General features: G+C 38.4%; 1 protein-coding gene across 1 annotated transcript; it reads right to left on the reverse strand.

The window, feature by feature from the left end:
• Positions 1–2170: 2170 nt before the first annotated feature.
• On the reverse strand, positions 2171–18232 carry ipo7 (importin 7). Its single transcript, XM_038297729.1, has 25 exons — positions 18022–18232; positions 14863–14944; positions 13572–13725; positions 13293–13451; positions 13055–13211; positions 12861–12950; positions 12656–12750; positions 12497–12581; positions 12285–12419; positions 11953–12052; positions 11800–11876; positions 11540–11656; positions 10177–10266; positions 9924–10089; positions 9679–9839; positions 9446–9574; positions 7139–7205; positions 6934–7059; positions 6730–6827; positions 5368–5463; positions 5055–5275; positions 4719–4927; positions 4421–4627; positions 4209–4325; positions 2171–3229 (listed from the first exon to the last, which is right to left on the reverse strand). The coding sequence occupies exons 1-25, from the start codon at positions 18103–18105 to the stop codon at positions 3132–3134; spliced, it is 3120 nt and encodes a 1039-aa protein (XP_038153657.1). The 5' UTR covers positions 18106–18232; the 3' UTR covers positions 2171–3131.
• Between the last annotated feature and the right edge of the window lie 3332 nt (positions 18233–21564).

Raw genomic sequence — 21564 nt, forward strand, 5'->3', positions numbered from 1 at the left:
CCCTCTCCACTTAAAAAGAGAAAAAATGCACATGCACAACCCTCTACCTAAATTATGAGAATAAAGTCCCAACATTATGAGAACAAAGTTATAAAATTGCAAGAATTAAGTATAAAATATGAAAAAAAGTCCTAATATGACAAGTAAACACCTTTGTTTATAGATGTTGGAGATCGGCCTGTTTTTCAGTGTAGTCCTGTTTCTCTGACTGTGACTGACTGGATGTGCTCTCTTCATCCTCCATCATTGGAGCTGGCTCGGAGCTCATCTGCTTGGCTGTGGGTTTGTGGACTGGTCCGCCTTTTACAGTTACCTTTTGTATCTCTGCTTCTTTCTCTTTGAACCCCAATCGGGTATGACAGATGGCCACTTACACTGAGCATGGTTCTTCTGAAGGATTTCTTCCTGTTAAAACAGTTTTTTTCTCTCCACTGTCGCTTCAAGCATGCTTAGTGTGAGGGATTGCATTCGAGTCAATAAGTCGACACAATCAACTGGTTTTCCTTAGATAGAAAACTTTGAATCAATTTGACTGTATGATGATCTGGTGAACTCCAAAGTGCCTTGAGATGACATGTGTTGTGAATTGGCGCTATAGAAATAAACTGAATTGAAATTAAACACATCACCAGAATGATTGACAATTAGGAGGACCACTTACTTTGATGATCCTCCACTAAACCTTTAAACAAACTAAATATTTAGCTCCAAACTAAATGTTAATTTAACAAAGTAAGATTTTTCTAAATGAATGAATAAAAGATTACTTGGAAAAAACAACCCCCTTATTTTTCGCCTAAAACACACTAAATAACCATAAATATTTCTCCTAAATTTAACACACAACTTGGCATCAACTACTTTACAAGAATGACCTGAGGCGGGGGGTCAGATCTTGGCTTCACCTCATCTGCTGCTGCTTGGCTGATTCTGGTTCTCAGTGAATCAGTCAACTTTAACCTCTGCTCAGCTGCAGCGATAAACCCCCATCATGACACCGATCACCTCGTCTATGTGTCCCAGGGTGATCTGGATTCAAAGTTATGCTGTTTTTTTGGTTTCTTTTGCAGCTGATTGTATTTAATTATATCTAGGTTATATAGTTCTACTCTTTAAGAATTGTTTGTTATTCTCAATATTTATCTCCAGAGGTTTAAAAGGGATTCACATTCTTTACCAAAGTAAAAGTAGATACCTGTGTAAAACAAAACAAATCTTTTAAAAAGTACCGATTGATCTCCTTTACTCAACGTAAAAATAAAAATACAGGCTCTTCTTTGCTCTTTGGTACATAAGTAAAATTAAGCTATTTTATTAAATGGTATTTACTTGTAAAAACAAATTTTTCTTAAAATCAGGTTTGAATCTTGCTCCTTTGCTCGCTGTTTTTGAAGAGAGAACATAAAAAATACTTAGTCTAGTTTGTTTTAAATGAAAGCTTGAGACAGCATATCCATTGAAATGAGCAGAAATCCTGTATGAGTGGCTGAATATTTTTAAAGCTACTATTCACAGAACTAAAACTGCAAACTGCATAAAACAAACAGAACTTAAAACATTTTAAAACTTTCGATTTAAATTCTAAGGGAGGAATGGATGAGGATTGTGGAATCTGATGCACCATGTATAATCTTTTCCCGTTTCCCTATAAACAAGCAGGGCTCCTACTGGACAGATTATGCATTTTCCCTTGGCTTTATTGCAGCTTATATCTGATGAATAAAAGTAACAAGATTTTATTTTTTAAAGTAGTAAAAAGTATAGATATTTGTATATAATATACAAGAAAAAATGGTACCTAGCTGCTTATCATCACTTGTGTATAACCAGTAGGTATGTGGCTGTAATCCTCAGGCACTGATCATAGAGGTTTGTGTGCATTTTAAATTAAGACAATTCTTTTAATCACCTAAGACAGAAAACTTAAATTGCCATTTTCTACTGTTTTAATGGCTACAAGCCAGAAGCTTCATAATTTGCTTAAAGCTTTAGTTATCAACTTTTGCTTTTTATGCCAGATAAGAAAAAACAAACTTGTGTGAGCAGCTTTAAAGGAAAAAATTCATTTACGGATTCAAATTTCTCTAAAGATGGAAAATAAATCCTATATTCTAAAACACATTCAGTATGCAGGACTTTAAAACTCCTTAAGAAAAATGAAAAAGGCTCGTTTCCCTTAGCTTCTTTTAATATGTTGTATATATAGATGGTTCATCCATACACCAACCAAAAGCTTGCGACCTTCACGAAAAGTTGAACTGTACATGCTTCAACGATGTATCCAACGCCACTTCCAGTGCTCACAAACACTTGTCCCGTAGCCTTATTGAACACCAAAGCATCCTCTTACTGAAACTCATGTCTGCAACTGATTCACTAACCAGATGCATTATTAATTAGCTGTTAACACCTGCAAAGTAACAATGTTACAGCCTGTTTCCCCCATTTTAAATAGTTTTGAATTAAAAAAACAAAAAAAAAAACATTTGCAGTCTGATACAGAAGGCTAGAAGACCTGAACAATATGAAAGTGCTAGTCATTAATTTACAGAGATTAGGTATCACATAGTGCTATGAATTATCCAATATGCTACATATGAATACAGCTGTGGATACCTTACAAAAGCCTCTAGTCGTTTTTCCCCCCCAAGGATACTTGAAAAACCAATAACCTTGGCTTGTATATACATAAACATGTTTGTTTATGCAGATTCAATCACTACCAGAGGTGTGATCTTATGTTCACAACAGTGATAATGAAATATTTAGTCCCATTATCAATTCTATCAGGTAACCCCCCATTTATTATTTTTTTTGTTTCAGCGGGAAGAAAATAGGAAGTTGCTGTCTCAGGGCTCCAGGGGACAACATTGTTTAGAGCTTCTCTTGGGTCTTGATCAAGTTCATGGTTTGGTTTCCTGAGCCATCCGTTGTGTTGTAGTTATTCCCCCCCTCCCCATATCTTTTGGTGCCTTCTTTTCCCCTCTTTTGACAGATTGAAGAATGACTCAGAAGAACCAGGTCTGGAACTACTATTTAAGGGAACAACACAAGCTTTTTTTTTTCTCACTTCACTACAATCAGTCACAGAGTAATAAAAAAAAAAGAAAAAAAAAATTAGAATAGATGATTCAATTCATTCCTGGAGCAGAGCCCCCGAAGTTGAAAGTAGATGGCACCACCGGCGCTGTGAACTTGTACCCGCCGTGTTTCTCGATCATTTTGGACTCTGCAACAAGACGGAAAGTGACAGTGGTTTGAAATAAAATAAAAACACTTAAAATGACAGGAACATTAAAGGTGAGACTAAATGCCAGATAAGAAACATGCACTACTGCTCTCTGAAAGCACCTTTCAGCTCGAAATGTATTTTGCATCATATTTAAAGACAGCATGAAAAGCGTGTTAAAACAGGAAGCATTGAGGGAAAAATTCTTAAAATGTACATGCTTTAAAAAATAACAAATTCCAACAATAAAAAAATTATATGTTTCAGACTCCTTAACTTTTCCATATTCTCAACATTTTAAGAGAAAATAAAAGTTTGGGATATATCCTCTCAAATACTCAAACCAAGCAAATAAAAATGGTTTTCTTAGCATCTGAACATTTAAAAATCAGTCCTATTTAAAGGTTGATGTTGGAATTTGTTAATTTTTTTTTTCCTGGAAAGAAAGAACTATATGGTCTGATTTTAATAGGGTCTGGAGAAAAATCAAGTTGGGAAAAATGGTCGCCTTCTGGAATTTGGGCTGTTTGCTTCCATTTCTGGTCATTTTCATAAAAATAAAGTTCTCCAATTTGAGAATTCATATTAAAAAAGTCCACTTAACATAAACCACAGTAAATTGAGATAATTTTATATTAAAAGACATCTTTGAAAACAAAATGTTTTCTCCCCAAATGACCCCAGACTTTCAGAACAACTTAAATTAACTGCATAGGACCCCTGCAGTTTATAATGAAATATTCACTTTGTATTCGAATATAAACATTTGATTTAGTTTCACTGAAATTTTCCCATCATTATTCCAAGTCTACCACTGGAATTAACTGCAACATCATAAAACCAAAATATTTTTTTATCTTAATCTTTAATGCAGGAAAGGAAAAAAAAACAAAACAAAAAAAACAGCAAAAGCAGCAATGATTAAATAGTTTTTATTTCAGACTCATGTGCGGCGGAGTTTCTGGCCAAACCGGCTCACCGTGTGCCGCCCGCCTCTGGTCTGCAAGTGTGCCGATTTCCAGGAGCTGTTTGCGCTGCTCCTCATCTAGGGTTTGCGTTAGTGCCTGGTACCATGCCGGGTCGCGGGTCTGGATATCTGCATAGGAAAGGATGAGATCATCGGATGAGCCAGTCACGCCACTTCCTCTGATTAAAGCCGTCCCTTCCCCCATTGACAGGTGAACCTCTTACTCTGTAGTATGGCTTTAAAGATCTGATACTCGTCCACTAGGTTGTCTTCATCATCTACAGCAGTAGTGTAGCCCTCCAGTGCCGTCTCCTCAGCGTCATCCTCTTCCCAGTCTTCGTCGTCTCCATCCTCTCCTGCGTGCTTCGCCAGCATCTCCAGATACTCCTGGCCCTCTTCATCGATGTCGTCTTCGTCACTCCCCAACTCCGCTTTAAAAATAAAAAAAACACTGACTTAGACCAAATTATAATGAAGGGAAAACCTGATTAAAGCAACAGATGGGGAAAAACAAAAACTCACCAGTTTCATCCTCCTCCTCCCCATCTTCATCATCATCGTCATCATCGTTCTCGTGTTCTGCTCGACAAGCATACGCCCTCTTGAGGCCGCTGAACAGAAGGATGGCTGCAGGAAGGAGCTGCCCGCCCACCTGGTTGACTGCCTGAGGTCTGTGATCGAGGTCAATGAGAGCACAGAGGCCAAGGATGCACATCTTCCTGTCATGGAGGCTGTTAAGTAAACAGGAACATTTCAACAGTTATTTTATCTCAACAATTTTTATGTTAAAACCACGACAATCTAAAATAAAATAGAAACGATTTTCCACAGCTGTAATCCGCAACATGAAGTTCATACCCAAGAAAGCAGTCGACATCTTTAAGCCACTGGGTTATGAAGTGGTTGGTGATTGGCTCAGTGCTGTTGGGAAAGCGCAAATTCTCCAGCGTGTTGAGGAGGAGAGGGGGGCTGTAATAGAGAGCAGCGATGGCCACCTGCAGGCACATGGTCCTTAGCTCGCTGGTCTTTACCTCCCTTGTCAGACGCTCCAGCGCTGTGCCAACAAACAGGGGCACGACCTGCAAGCAGGACATCCTAGTGTTTAAACAACAACCCGTATGCTGGACCTTAACATTAGCATCATGGCAGATTACTTTGATTCGAGCCTGACCTGGTCGATGCCTCGGCCTTTGCACTGCAGAATGATCACCTCCAGCATCTTGGCTGCATGGCACTCTGGATCTTCACCTGGGTCACCGGTCAGAATCTGGACATTCACACAAAGGGATGCATTTTTCTTTGTCATCAGACAAGATGTAGTTTATGTACATATAAAACAAAAAAGTCACATTGTGTAAACATAGACCAGATTTTGGCTAAAATGCTTAGGGCAAAGCAAAAGCTTATGAATGCCTTCCTTCTTACAACAAAATTAAGCTACAATTACAGTGGTGATTTAATCAATTCAAGAAGCAAACAAAATGTTGTGTACAGCTCCTTTTTTTTTTTACTCAGAGGATGGAAATTACTTAAACTCTGAATTAGCAGTTTTCTACATTCCAACTCTGGCAACTGAAATTCATCAAATTTGAATTTAAAATGTATACCATTTACTTTCTGGAATAGAAAAGAACTTCTGAATAAAATCTAGTGGTGATTTACTTTATGCTTTGTATGTTAATTTCATGAATCTCTAATATAAAAGGTCTTCAAATGCCTTAATATAGTGATTTAAAAATAATTCTCAGTAAATAATTGGAGATAGAATCCAATGCACTTTACATAGAACTGTTATTTCATTTTGCTGCTTTTTGTTGATTATATTATAAATTAGATTCATATCTGTTCATTTTTTTTTATATATTTTTTTAAACAATATTTACCTCAAGGCTAAAGCCTTCACTCACATAGTGAGATTTATGGTCATCAGATAGGATATCAGCCAATATGCTTAGCTCATGTAACAGATTGGGGGGGGGGAAACAGATCAGTGGATCTCTACAAAATCCTGCTTTATTTATAAAGAGTTTGGATCTTTTGTGTTGCAACACAATCTTTTCTATTTTAATCTCTCTAAGTTGTTCCCCTTAGTCCCCATAGTATGCTTAATGCAGCTGTATCAGAGAGTAATGCGTTAAACACAAACCTTTAGAATTCAACATGATGTTTTATGTGCAATTGCCATTACTTATTTTATTTCCTTTTAAATATACATTAACAGTTACTACCCCTTAAATTTATTATCCCCAGCTCTTTCAATTTTAACATTATAAGTCTTTAGCTTTGTTTTTTTTCTTTTTGCTTTCCAAATACCATACATTTTGTATAATAATCTTGTATTAGGACAAAAAAACATTACTAAAATAAAAAAATAAAATAAAAAATTGACCTCCATTCCCCACAGGTAAAATCTAATATAATCAGGACTTCTGCACACCAACACCCCAAACCAATCAGAATTGATTGAGGCCAATATAACCCCAACACACCCTGATTAAAGGTCAACACCAAATGAAGGGAAATGAACAGTTACCTTTTTGCACATGCTATAGATAATCTCCAGGTATTTTGTGTCTGACAAGAGGGTGTCTGTATCCACTGTGACGTAGTTATGAAGGAGAGGCATCATATCTTTAAAAGAAAACAAACATTGCTGGTTACCTGAAATGCATTTACTGCCGATTTAACTGCTTGCTTAACCAACTTCTAAAGTAAACAATTTCTTCCATGTTTTTACCTGTAAAATAGTCAAAGCCATCTTGCTGGAAGACTTCGTACACAAGTGGTAGAAGCTGCCACATCTGTGGTGACACCTGTTGACAGGTCAGGCTGTGGGCCAGTGACAGGATCTCCTCGTAAAATTCTGGAAGAAGCATAAATTATGGTATCTTTTAAGCTGGCAGAGTTATTATATAATTTCGGGGTTAATCTCTTCTGCTTACCCAACACGTGCTGCTGCAGGACGGTTCCGATCACCTGCAGACAGATTCCCTCCAGCTGCTGGGTGATCTGCAACACAAGTAAAAAGGCCGCAGAGTTTAATACTTAAGTACCAGAGTTAAACTAGTATTTAATTGACTGCAATATATGATGCATTTAAGCATCGGCTTTAGAAATTATTTAAGACGATCTCATAATGATAAAAGTTTAGTAAAGCAAGGAGGATCCGTCCTAAATGATACGCAAACAACAACGGAAGGTTAAGTGGAAGGAAAAAAGATGCAATAGACATAACCCACAGTCTACCATAGAATCTAAAGCAAACTAGTCTTAAAGCTCAGGGAAGATCATCAATGGTCCAACTGAGACTAAACATCAATAATGTGACAGTTGTTGGCCATGTGGGGATACATCCATCTGAGATCGATCCTGAGGCACTAATTGACGTGATGCCGACTGCAAGATTACACAACCCACATGGAAATGCAGGCCATTTTGAACAGAACCCAGCCGTGATTGTTTACCAGAAACACTGAAACGTAGAGGCTTTTTGCCTCATCAACAAAACTTATAGCAAAGATCAGCAGCACTTTAAACCTACATTAAGTGACTCAAATTATTTTAAAGCAATACCCGACAAATCCACATCAGAACCAAACAGTTGTTTTAGCTTAGAGTAAGAGTTCTGTCGGACATCTGGTAGGTACCAAATCAGGTGAGTGAAATTAGAACCAACAGTGAAAAACGGAAGAATGTTTTTAATCAGATTTAATCACGCTGTGTGTTGATATTAGCAGCCAATGCTTGTAAAATTAGGCTTCTGCCTGAAACTATGAGGGGTGGGCATTCATTCTAACGTTTATCCTATTGGAACTTTAATTAATCATCCAAGCCATAAGTTAGAATAACTGTTGATTAAAAACATTTTTCATGTTGGGCTACAAGTTTGAACAATATGATTAAATATTGTCACTATTTGATGTTTAATAATACAAAAACACACTTCTGTCCTGTAGAAGCTGAATTTAAATGTTCATATTCTTCAAGAGTATTATTTGTGATTGTGGGGCTACGATGCCTATGGTAAGCAGTCACAGCCATACAGTAACCTATAAAAGACTGCAAAGGTAATGAAGTATTTTAAAGAGTCACTCATCAACAGAAATCATAAGATTTTAAGTGCACGTCATCTACATTAGACACTTCCAGTAAAAACTGATTAAATCAAAAATAAAATCAAAATAAAATTGGAGGGGCTTGTCATTCTTGTACAGATACACAGTGATCATGTATGATGTTAGAAACGGACCTCTGTCCATCTTTTCTGGGATTTTTTTGTTTTGTTTTTTTCTATAGGGGGAACCATGTTTCTAATGTCTAAATTACATTTCTTCTACTGAAAAAAATTGACAGTATTTTCCAAGTTTTGCTGTTTTTTTTTGGTTTACAATATCTCTGATGCAAAAATGTCTACATTAATGGCGGTAAGGCCTGCCGCTCCAGGAGGCAAGAGACATTTCACATTGAGAGAAACTGCCAGCACTGATTGGTCTGTTGCCTACTTGATTGATTGACTGGTGGCCTCACATCCTCGTCTTATTATTTATCCCAACAAATGAAGCTGCACTTATTTGTCCCTTTTTTCCCCCGTTCAAACTTTCATTCTTAGAAACACTGAATTATCGGTTTCTAGTAGCTTCAAGCTAAAACAATCAAACACTTCTACTTACATATCACCCCATGTGATCAAGCTGTGCAGAAACATTCGCTTTTTTTTGGATAAACTGAAAGGAATTCAGCTTTCTATGTTATTCTAACTAAGTGGGACGGATGTTTCGAGGATTATGTATTCATTTCTTTCCTGCAGGATCAATAAGTGTAACAGGCTGAGGTAAAGTGGGTCTAACTGGAAACAGGAAGTGTTTTCATCACTGAGGGTTAAAACTAAATTCCTAAGTCCAAAAATGAACAAATGCACAAAACATGTTGAACGTCATATTTTCAGGTAGAGCCATTATGCAATCCAAAAGCCTAAAATAGGATGTCCAAACCGGAGCGCTTTGACTTTAAGCACCAGTAGAGCCTCAGCAGACGTGGTGGCAATTTGCCCCGGCACTATTTCTAGCGTCTGCCTCAGCCTGTGAATCATTCAGAACATGGTAAGAGCAGAGCCTGTTCCCAGGAGTTGGTGGGTGGTGCAAACATGTTGGCAGGAACCCCTGCAGCAGACCTGAACTCCCTTCATGAAGCGGCGTGGAGCCAAGCAGTCAGAGAACATGCATGTGTGGGTTGGCGGCCATTCTGCTTACCTCTTTGTGGTCCTCCACCACACTGAGCAATGTGTCAATAGTGTTGAGGATGCCCATTGCCGTCACCGCTTTATCATCGCCTCCCTCCTCATCGGGCCCCGTCTGAATCACCTGATTGAACGTCATCGCCTGCCAAAATGCAAACAAACATGTTTCTATGATGGGGAGCCACACTGATGCCTTCTCCCTTTGTTTAGAGAAAGACATTGATTATCAGAGACTACTCTACGTACCAAATGCTGCGTCATCTCCACGGCGATGGGAGTGACCTCCTCACTGTATTCACAGATCATCTTTTGTATGACGTTTGTCAGGTCATCATTCTCCGTTTCCCTGACTATATGCAGGAGAGCCTGCATCACCGGCCGAATGTAGGGAGCAATATATTCTTTGGCTGACAGAAAAAAACAACAACATTTTATTAGATATGTCCATTATGCATTTAATTACTCAAACCTTTCACTGACCGCAGCCTCACCTTTCTCCTGGTTGCTGATGAGAACCTGCAGAGCGATGGCTGCCTCCACCTTTACCGGCATCTCGTTGTCATTAATGAGGCAGTTTCGGGTCAGCTCGAGAGCCGTCTGGAGGTTTTGGTCACTTTTGAACTTCACTTCGCAGAAGTAATGCAGCACCCAGCAGGCCTTTAAAGAAATAAGATATTAAGATGATGTGGCAAGACAAGCTGAGAGCAAAAATCCACTCAAGTATGACTGGCTTTACACACTCACTCTGGCTCTCATGTAGCCCAGTTCACTGCGGAACAGGGGGAAGACATGATTCTGCAACATGAACTCCATCTGGTCTTTGTAGATCTTTTTCTGTGAAAGAAATGATGATTAAATGCATGCTTTGAGTTTCAACCAAAACTCAGCAAAAGCTGTAAATTAAATTCAAAATATGAACTGTGCACAACTGCCACAGGGAAGAAAAAAAAATCCACAAAATATAAAAGTCTAGGATGTCTGTGAGGAGCGTGCAGCCTCTCTCCTCCAGGCTTTGTTGTGCTCAGCAAGGGGCCGCTACCTGTGCTTCCTTCCCCAGTGTCTGACGCGCAACGATAAAAGCATGACGATCATGAAAACAAGTTTCAAGCAGCACAACTGTAACACCATGACGCAAGATCTTTTCCTGCATCAAACACTAAAGATTTCAATAAACTTCTTTCATTCTGAAATGGCTGGAAACGCAGACGAAGAAGTGACATTATGTTCCCCCAGTGTTTCTAGAAAGTTACCATGGAACACCAATAACCCTGACAAGCGTAGTGTTTGTGCTCAAGGAGGAAATTTGATTTTATCGTTTGATCAAGACTTTTTATGCCCATCAAAAAAACAAAAAAATTTAGTAGCTTGTTCACCTAGAGAAACAGTCTTCATCATTTGATTATTTCACCATGAAACTCTTTGGGGAACGTTCTCAGATTTAAAGGCACAGTAAAATTCCCGAAACAGAGTGCATTTGATGTGTTAAAGGTTGATGTTGGGTTCCTAAACATTTTTAAGCGGAAATAATACTTAGACAACTTTAATTGTCATTTTGTATACAAAGAGTGTATAAAAAAAACGAAATTTCATTTAGTACAGCTCTCATGACATTTCAATTTCTTAATGTGCAGCAGTGATACAATTGTAAACATTGGTAGAAAAAAAAACATTGATATGATGAGATTGATGCAGAGTCTGTGACTTGATTTAGAGTTTTTTTCAACAGCTCAGCTGTCTGATGGTGGTGGGGAAGAAGCTGTTTCAGAATCTGCTGGTCCTGCGCTGAATGCTGCAAAGCCTCTACTCAGAGGGCAGCAGGGAGAACAGTCCATGGTGGGGTGTTTGATAATGTTACGGGCTCAGGACACGCAGCTCTGGGAATATGCGTTCAAACACAAACTTTAAGTTTGTACTTTCAACTTTCACATTCAAACCAATTTAAATGGTATTTAAGGAAATAAAACAGGATGTTTATATAGAAATTCTGTTGAATATTCATATTTTAAACCAAAATGCCAAGTTTGCTATTAATATTTTAGAGTAAATCTCTTCAGGCTGAGCTAAAAAAAACATGACGTATTACCACGTGTAGAAGAGCTCTGCTTACCTTCAGCAGGATTTCAGCCAGAGAGCCAATCATATGCAGGGCTCCATCTTTTTTCCTGGGGTCTGAACTGGGATCAGTGAGAATCTGGTAGCAGAAGCCCATCGTCTTTTGAAGTACCTGGAAAAAAATACATACATCTTATTTTTTTATTTATTTACAAATATACTATTCTGCAATAATTATTGTTTAAGCATGGAAAAAGCTGCATGTCAGGGTACAGAGAAAAAAAAAAAAAAAAATACACTTTCAATTTTACTCACCTCTTTCCTCTTGTTGCAGGCAGTGAAGAGCAGCGTCTGGGCAGCTGTTGTTGGGGAAATGAAGTCCTCAAACACGTCTAATGGAAGGGGCCACATGTTAGAGTCACAGTTTTACATTGAATCAATTGGTAAACAACATGCAGCGTTTCTTACCGAACTTCATGCGGATGTACTCGTACGGATCCTCCTGCCAAAGCTCCTCGTCGGAATCTGTGTAACACATGAGGGGGAAAACCACATCCTGAATGATGCCCTGAAAAAGAAAGAGATCCGAGAATTAGCCAAACAGTTATGGGTGAATCTGCCAGGAGCAAAACAAAGCACACCACAAAGGATTGCATGAAAGAAATGCCATCCTCCCATGAACTCCAGTTCTGTTTGCTGATAACACATTTAGCCACTTGGATAGATGAATGTTAAAATGACTTGTTTCTCTAAGTCCTTTAGCACAGGTTATGAGATATTTAAACAAGCTGTATTGGTACCTGGATGTGTGGTTTGAGGTTCTTCCATGTCAAAGCGTGTGCTATTCCCTGGTTGATGTAGTTAAGGGTCTGTTGGAGAACTCTGGGAGCCACGTATTGCTTTTCTTTATACTGATATAAGACCTTCAGCAGCACCTATTAGACACAACGACTTGGTTTAACCAAGATCTCATACGCTACGGTTCAGTTTGATTACAGTTAGTCGTTTCTACCTGCTGGGCAGACACTGCATACTCCTTCAGGAACAGTTCAGCAAACTCTGCATACTCTTTGGTTGTGTTGCCTGGACTCCCATACCTACAAAGTTAAAACCAGGTTGAATGACTGGATTTCTGCAGAAGGCAGGTTAAGGACACGGCTGAAGGATTTACCTCTCAAACAGTCGAGCCAAGATATGAAGGGCCCATTTCTTACATTTCCACCACGGAAGCTCAGGCCGCTCATCTTCATCAATCTGCATAGTCTCCTGCAAAGATAATATTAGGGCAGTGGGTTAATGCAGGACTTTATAAAAGAAAGCTTTTTTTACGATTATTATTAATGTTAATGCAGGTTTGAGAAATTCTGTCTTCTTACTGGGGGAACGTCCCTGTCCACAACCGTCTTCAGGATCTCCATCCACTCTGTCAGAATCTGTCTGTTGATTAGCTCCAGAGGGAGGTTATACTGGACAGGGGAAAAGAAAAAAAAAAAAACAATGTCCAATCCCAGAGCATAAAACTGACTGCAAATCAACGACATCAAAGTTGGTTAACTCGATCTAACTGTACCTGAAAGAGAGCGTAGAGAATTTTGAAGATCTGTTTCTGTACGAGGACAGACTCGTTTGAATGATCTGGGAGCAACTGGATGAAGCGATCCTTCAGCATGGGCATGAAGATATGCATGGCCACCACCAGAGGCTGCCTCTCTTCTGGTTTCTTATATCTGAGTCAAATATCAACCTGAGCGTTAATAACGACACCGATAATATAAACCCCGCCCCAAGGATCCAGGACTGTGACTGACTCATAGTTTTTGACGAGCTGGTATAAGCAGAGCAGGATCCCCAGCCAGGCTAAACTGTTGTCAGACTCCAGGTAGAAGCCAATCTTGTCCACGATGCTCGTCCATTTCCCGGGGTAGTCGTGCTTGATGATGTGGTGGATGCATGTCGTCAGCTGGACTCTGATTCAGAAGAGAGTAAAAATATGAGGCGTTAACGGGCAGGGTAAGATGGTTGGATGACAAAGAAAAGAAGAAACTGAGCTCCTCCAGCTTAAAGTAGCCAGCAGGATCAGTGGTTACCTGATGCGCTCGGGGGACTGGATGATTGCCTCTACTATGCTGTCTCGAATAAACTGCCTGTCTTCCTCTGGGATGTTATTAACTGGTGGCTCTGTGCCTGCAACTTCTCCATCACTCCAGTGCTGGATGATCTTGTTCTTCAGGTAAATCACACCTAAAAAGAAGAGAACACAGCTGTCATGACCAAACAGAACCAATAAAAGCAATTTACCCCCCCAGATTTGGCTGCTCTATGCATTTTTAGAGCAACTAAAAGTCTGAGCTGCCCAAATAAACTCTTCCTTCTGTAGAGGAGAGGTTTTAACGTGACACCAGCTTGAGTTTGCATCGCCTCCACAGCACTCAGTTGCATGACACGTGGGGAGAGGCATTTGACAAAGAAGAGAAGCAAGAGCAGACGTCAGAGTGCTGACACAAATGTCTCCACCAGTGGTGATCATAATCCAGCCTGTGGAGGCTGACAAAGCATAAAACCCCCACCCCAGCCTTCTATTCACCCCAGACCACCAAAGCACAAAGAAACAGGCATTCAAATCGTCATTAATGGCAATTTAATAAGAAACCAAGATAAATGAAAAGAAAAAAGGTCCCATCTGCGTCAGCTTCCACAGCTTTGATAGGGGGGAAAAAGCCCTATGAGGGGGGTCAACAGCAGTTATTTTATAATTCCCTTTATTCTCTTAAGGTTGTTCAAACTGTTTCAGTAAAACTGCTCCTTGATTCTGCCCCACATTTTTTTCCACACTTAAATGCAGCGCTTTGAATGTGTTAGAATTGACTTTAAGGTACTAGTTTGAACAGCAAACTTTAAACCTACATTCTTTTCTCCATTCAGAAGCATGCAAGTTTGCATGCAACAAGCAGTTTGTGTGCACAACAAGAGGAAGGCCCTTTAACCTCATAAAAACAGCCATGACTCATGAATCATGCAATATATCCCATCTAATCAAACATGTGCACAACTCCTCGCTTGCATAACATACATATACAAATTTCAATTTTCATATATATATATATATATATATATATATATATATATATATATATATATATATATATAAAAGAAAATTTAAATTTCCTCTGAGGAAAATGAAGCCCAAGTGTGTTTAATTAAAAACATTCATTGCTGGTTTTGTGCTCAAGGGTCCCGATCCCCATTTCATTCATGGTTATTTCCCAGATGTTATTCTGAAATTTTATTGTGACATTAATCACACGGTTACCAAATGACAACTACAGCATATTCAGAGCTGGCTCTTGTTGTGTCTATAACAGCCGGATACAGCCTCACCTGCTTGCCTAACCGGCAAATCCAGCTGATCAGTCATGGTGACGCGCAGCAGAGTGGACATGAAGTTTACCTGGGTGTGAGCCTGGAAATTTAGATCAGGGAGAGAAAATTAGAAAAAAACAATAATAGTCACACATGGACGCGCCAAATGAATGCGCTGAACGTCTTGAAAATAAGCCATTAGGATGCTTATACTGTTAGACTGTTGCTGAATGTACCGTGAACAACCAATTAGCCAAGTTTTGAAGGACTGTTTACAAATTGTGTTCGTGATCCTGTTCTAAGGACAATTTTTCAGATTTCACCTGCAAATCCAGGACATGTTGCTGGTCCTCACTCCCTTTTTTTTGCTAAAGTTTAGGACTAAAGTGTAAATAGAGTTTAGGTTAAGTTTAGGGTTAGAACATAGAAGGGATTGAAATGATAATCAACCGAAGTTATGTTTCATCACATGGTCCTCACTACATATAGCAAGATGAAAATGTATGTTTATAGAACAGTTCAATTGGGTCATAAAAATTTAAAATGCTAGTTTAAAAAATACCAATTTGATTGATTTTATTGATCTCACAGTGGAGAAATCTACTCGCTACATTGGCTCAATTGTCAAAAAGAAAAAGGAGGTGCCAAAAGGTGGAAAAAGTGCAGGGGGTATATACAGTGTGTCCACACACACACACACACACATATATATATAAAAGTCTCTTATTTAGCAGTATTATTATAAAGGTTTATTGCAATATAGCTATTGCACTGGGTATTGAATATTTAAAAAACTGATTATTGCACAGGGTATTAAATAGTAATTGCACAAGTTATTGACTTTGTAGTGTTGCATTGTATAGTCTGATGGCAGCAGGGATGAATGCCCTGTGGTAGCACTCCTTTCATTAAAGTTATGATCACATTTTAAAGATTGATATATAATCATTACGTACATTGACTGTAGAAGAAAATGTATGCATGTTTGGAAGCAAATGTTAAGCAAAAAATACAGTGATATGCCAAGCTCTCTCAACATTTACACTTAAGCATTAGTAAATGACTCAGTCTTCCTGCTGTTCTAGGACTCTATTCAGTCCATTAGTGTCTCGACAAAAACAGCAGTAATAGTTTAGAAAGGATTAACGATTTTTTTTTTTTTTTTTTACAGATTTTATAATTCAATCCAGTTGGTTTTTTAACAGTCACTTTTAACCTTGGACAGCAGCATTGTGAATCATTAAATTATTCACAACTAGTATCATTTTTTAAAAAGAAAATTAAGTGTATGATTGGACGTATATTCCAATCTCTGTAGACAAATTGTTTAAATGTAATTCAGATAGGCTGGAATTCAGATAGGCTGTGTCGGACACACTCAGTATTCTCAGCTGTGCTATTCAAGTGAACCATCACTATCAACGCATATGTGGGTGTATGAGAGAGAGGGGAAAAAAAACTTGCCCTGAGCACTGCCAAAAATAATCTCGAGATGTTTGATTTTCAAGAGCAAAACATGAACATTTGTCATCATTTTGATTGTTGATAGAAATCTTAAGTGTATTGATGTAAAAAATAAAATAAAAATAATAATAATAAAAACCAAAACCTAAATAGTAACGTCCAAATATAATATGATTTTTACTTGAATCCTTCTTTGTTAAGCCTAAAACATAATCTGCTTGTATCCTTTAACGTGGTAACAGTCTTTTTTAAACCGAGATCAGGGAGGTGTTGTAGGTATTAAGATGTTTTACTAAACAGAGGAACTAAGGCAAACACTCAATATTTCAACTGTTAACACACTTCAGCTGATTTTTGTTTAGATTTTGGATCCATCTCAAACTTCAAATACTGTTTAACTCTAATGCCACTACCTCCCACTCCAAAATAAACATACCAAATCATTCCAAAATTATTAAAAACAATCCACTGGACTTGGTTTCAGAGTTTCCCATCCAGGAAGCTTTTTCCAATTCAAAATGCTAGGAATAGTGTTGAGATTAAGGATTTATACAGTAGCCCAGCCTCAAACTCAACATTATTCCTGACATTTTGAATTGGAAAATATTCCTGGATGGGAAGCGAAACATCTTCAAACTCAGAAACCAAGTCCAGTGGATTGTTTCAAAAAAAAATTTTAATGACTCAGACCTGGATGACTGATAATCTTCACCAGCATAAACATACCAAACTTTTTTGGGAGTCTTATTTATAAACATTTTCTCTCAACTATAATTGATGGATTGTTGCTTTTCCAGATTATAGCTTTCCAGCAACATCCAGGTCTATCTAATCTGTAATCACCATTAGTATAGTGGAAAACCTCTAAACAACACTCAATGTTTGTTTTTTTAAATATACACACAGCTCTGTTAATTAAATGAAAACAGTAAGTTGCAAACGATTCAGACAAATAACACCCCACACTTCCTGCTAGTTATAGTCAATATTTCCTATACTCTTAATATTTTAAGAAGGACATTTAACAGGCGGATTCAGGGTCGACGGCGAACTTTAACTGAGCTGAATTGCATTTGTTTGATATATAAAGCTGCTAATTATTCACCATCTCGTTGAGTAAAGAGATAGAAACAAACAACAGATTTCCAATGATCAGAGTAATGTTTTATTTGATCCTAAGCAGCATTGTGTTCTGCTCCCATCGTTTCACGGTGACACGTGAGCAGCAGAGAAAGCTATGTAGCGGAGCTAACTGATGTAGCCGCACGGCTAGCAGTCCTGCTGTTGATATACCCCCCCCGACAAAACACTCATACGGTGATTCCTGTAGCTTTATGTGTTACCAGATAAACCAAACATGTGATCTCGAACCTATTGGGCGTCTGTCATACTCTGTGGTTTTATAAATTACCAGCCCAGAATTGGTTAACTTGGTTAGCATTAGCCACACAGCTGGCTTCAAATTAAGCTAGTGGCTTTTATCGTCATCGCCGTAAAATAAAAACAGGGCGTAAATGTGGTAATGAAGAGATAAATAGTAAATATTGGGAATGAGCTGTGAATAAGCCGTCAAAGATTAAATTTTCAATATGTCAAGTTAGCGACAGCAGAGCCCGGTGTGCGTCTGTTGCATCTTTAGGTTTGCGGAGGACCGAGGCCTGAGCCCGCGCCACAAACTGACATCACCACCAAAAGCTAACCTAAACTTTTTACCTCGTTCAGCTGTCGCTCTGCGGCCTCCCGCAGGTTGGGGTCCATCGTCCCCCGAAGGGCCTCGACCAAAGACTCGGGATCCATCGCGAAAACTCTGTTTGCGGCTCGGATTTTAATATCTCAGAGGTCTATCAGTTCCCAGTCACTGCGCACATGGACGCACGGCTCTCCGGCTACCCGGCGCGAAAGGAAGCAGTGAATGAAGTACCCGGATAGATCAGCGCCAAATTTGTGTAACAAGAGCATCCGGCTACAGCTGAAAAAATGTGGGAGTTGTAGTTTAAGATAGCTTCTTCTTCTTCTTTTCTAATAGGGTGGATCGCAAGCAACTTTAAGGTCCATACCGCCACTTACTGTACATGAGTGTGAAGCAACATTACCTTACATCAAATTCAATTTTTTGATTTTGTATTCTGTAGATAAATAAATAATGCTTTCCTTAATCTGTGAATATCCTTTATATGTCCTTCATTTCCCAATATTCTTTTAAGACTCCATTCTTGGCCTGTCCTTCCAACCATCCTTCTTAATTTCTCCCTTTAATGTTCATAAGTTTTACAGTTTCTTTTTCTCCACATCCTTCACTTCATCATTATTTTTCCTCCCTATTAAATATAAACTGTTATTTAAATAGGTATGACCCATTCTTAATTTGATTATTATTAGTCCTTCACTTCTGTTTCTCTCATTAATGATTCTATTTAATTCTGATTTTCGTACCTTATATAATCATCTTCCTTTCTTATCTTCATTCCATCTCTTTTGCCATTTTTCCATTTCTTTTCTCTTAATAAGTGATTTACCTTCCCCTTTCCCAAAAGGAATTGTAACTAGAAAAAGCTGTTTCGGAGAAACATCAAAGTGGGAATGCTTTTGCTGAATGAAAAAAGCTGAAATTACCCGAAGAACATATGAAAATGTGATAGGAAGTCATCAGAAACTTCAAACTGCAGAAAACAATTGAATCATCTGAAGATTTTGTAGGGTAGAATCATTTGGCAGTAAAATGGCAGAAACAAACTCATCTTAAAAGCTGCACAGCCAAACCATACATGATATAAAAAAATGTCTTGAATGTGGGCACTAGAAGGGTCTTAATATAATGTCTCCCAAGTTTCTAGAAAAATGTATAAAGAAATTTTGAAGGGGGTTTACCTACTTTCCAGAAACATGTCAGGCGTGTAATGAATTAGCAGCAAACAGAAAAGCTTAATTCCTGTCCAGAAACATATCAGAATGAAGCCAAAGTTCACAACATAGGCTGAAAAGTATGAAATTAGCTGAAGTAGAAAATAAATTACAAAGAAAAACTTTAATCTTATCTGGTTGAAGAAAAAATTAGTAGCTTAAGGATGGGAAGTAAAATGTTGAGGACGATGGTATTGAATAAGTATTAACATTTTGAAATCATATGTGGAAATGTCAAGACTTGGCAAAACAATTGAAAAATTATTTAAAATGTGTCGGTTGATCAGCATAAAGAAAACAGTGTCATCCTTAGAGGATTGAAAATCTACAAACCTATGTGCAAGACTGACCATGAGAAGCAGAGGAAGGACAGAGAGAGAAGCTTATAGAAAGAGAGCTAATACCATTTAAGGAGCTGAATTTATAAAAAAAATTGAACCTGCATGTTACGAGCCGCTGTGTTAAAGACAGCACCGTTGGCAGGCTTAGGCTGCATGTTACAAGGTTAGCAGATGCTTTATTACAGTGTAAATCTTAGAACCTGATTAAGAAATATGCACTGAGGTGTGTGGTCAACAGGCCTTGGTAGTGTAATTTGAAGAAATTGTTTGACTTTGGGTCATAGCTACGAGCCATACGGCACAATGAATGAGTGTATGTAAGAAAGAGGCTTTTATTTTGTAGAGTCCCTTTAGTCTTATTTCGAAAGTCTATCATTGATGTGTGTCAAGGGAAGGGTCATGCCCAGCAGTGATATAGAATCCATTTCTAAATATGAAATCACTGGTTTTCCATGTTATTGGGTGAATAGATGCTGTATTAGAGCGTAAATGGGAGACTTTTATTGTGAAATTTGCTCTGGGGTATGTTTTGAAAAGGTCCCTAGAGTCTAATAGAAACAAGCTGGTAGAGTTTGGGTCATAATGCTGAGCCATTTGCATCAATTAATAGGCGAGTATAATATAGAGGCTTTTATTGTGTAGGGTCACTGGAGTCTTATTTTGAAAGTCTAGCAGGGTTGTGTGTTGAGAAAAGGGTCAGACCCAGCAGTGATACTTGATGACTTTCCAATCGTTAAATAACTCTTTTCCCTTGTTATTAGGGCAGTAGATAAAGTGGCAATGGGAGGCTTTTATTTTGAAATTTTCCATGGGGTGTGTTTTGAAAACCCCCTGGAGTCTCATTTTTAAAAAAGTGGTTGAGTTTGGGTCATAATGTTGAGCCATATGCTGGGAAAAAAATATGAGTTTAATTTAGGGGCTTTTATTTTGAAGGGTCCCCGGAGTCTTATTTTGAAAGTCTATCAGGGTTGCGTGTGAAGGGAAGGGTCATGGCCAGTAGTCATATTGTATCCACTTCCTAATGTTAAATCAGTGTTTTCTCCCTCCATTAGATTAAAATGTGCTATTTAAAGTGGTGGAGGTAAAATCTCTTTGAAGCACGGTAACCTTGACAACGCTTAACGAGCCTGTCAGTGACAGAGAGACATGCGCATCACTTTCGTTCCTTTCCTCTCAGGCTTTTTTGAATGGGATTATCAGCTCCGAACAAACGAGTGCTGAAGACAAACCGTAAATAGTATCCAAAAAATTATTTCAGTCTAAGCAACAGCTATCCTTTGTCTCCAATTGGGGTCACTTTCATGGATGTAGCTCATTCACAGCCTTAATGGGAAGGAGAAATATAAAGGTTTGTAAATCCTGCTGGTCTCATTGAATAACATGCAGAACAATGGTAGAGCAGAACTCTCAAAAGCAAAACTTTCCCTCCGAACAAACGAGAGGTGAGCCAAAACCGTATTAGGTATTCAAAAAATTCTTTCACCGTGAGCGTCAGCCGTCTTTGGACTACAACTGGTGTAACTTTCATATTTCTACAATATTTCGTCTAGGCGTGGTGACGATGTAAAAAAGTGTATAATTGTCAAAATCTTGATTTTGGGGTTCGGACAGATTTGTTACCCCCGAACAAACCTTTTTCCTAGCTAAACGATAAAAGATATCGACACACTTCCTTCAATGTGAGTGCTAGGAAGGTCTGAGGAACAACTTCCACAAGGCTCGTGTTGCTACGTCAAACGGTTCCCGAATGGGAGCGATACGAAAAAGTCAGTTTTTCTGAATTTTCAGTTCGGATTTTCAGAGAGCTCTCATTGGATTTCTATTGGAGAAGTGTGGACTTCTTCGTGGTCTGGGACAAACTGTCGAAAAACCGTAAATGCCACACAAATGAGGGTTACATTTCCTGAATCCTGACAAAAATCCCTACGTTTTGATGTAAAATTTATCTAGATAGAGTAAAAAATGAACGAGTGAGTTGAAGCTGTTCGGCATGAGTGAAATGTTTGAAAACGCT

The sequence above is a fragment of the Cyprinodon tularosa genome, unplaced genomic scaffold, assembly GCF_016077235.1.
Source record: "Cyprinodon tularosa strain WSP-4 unplaced genomic scaffold, ASM1607723v1 ctg395, whole genome shotgun sequence".
Classification (NCBI taxonomy): domain Eukaryota; kingdom Metazoa; phylum Chordata; class Actinopteri; order Cyprinodontiformes; family Cyprinodontidae; genus Cyprinodon; species Cyprinodon tularosa.

What these genes read in the sequence shown, in the direction of transcription:
- ipo7 (XM_038297729.1), bottom strand. Translation starts at nt 18,105, where the DNA reads ATGGATCCCGAGTCTTTGGTCGAGGCCCTTCGGGGGACGATGGACCCC. An exon ending in CAGTCCCCCGAGCGCATCAG is followed by an intron (nt 13,452 to 13,571) that starts GTAACCACTGAT and finishes CTTCTGAATCAG; the next exon opens with AGTCCAGCTGACGACATGCA. An exon ending in TGGGCTACATGAGAGCCAGA is followed by an intron (nt 10,090 to 10,176) that starts GTGAGTGTGTAA and finishes ATTTCTTTAAAG; the next exon opens with GCCTGCTGGGTGCTGCATTA.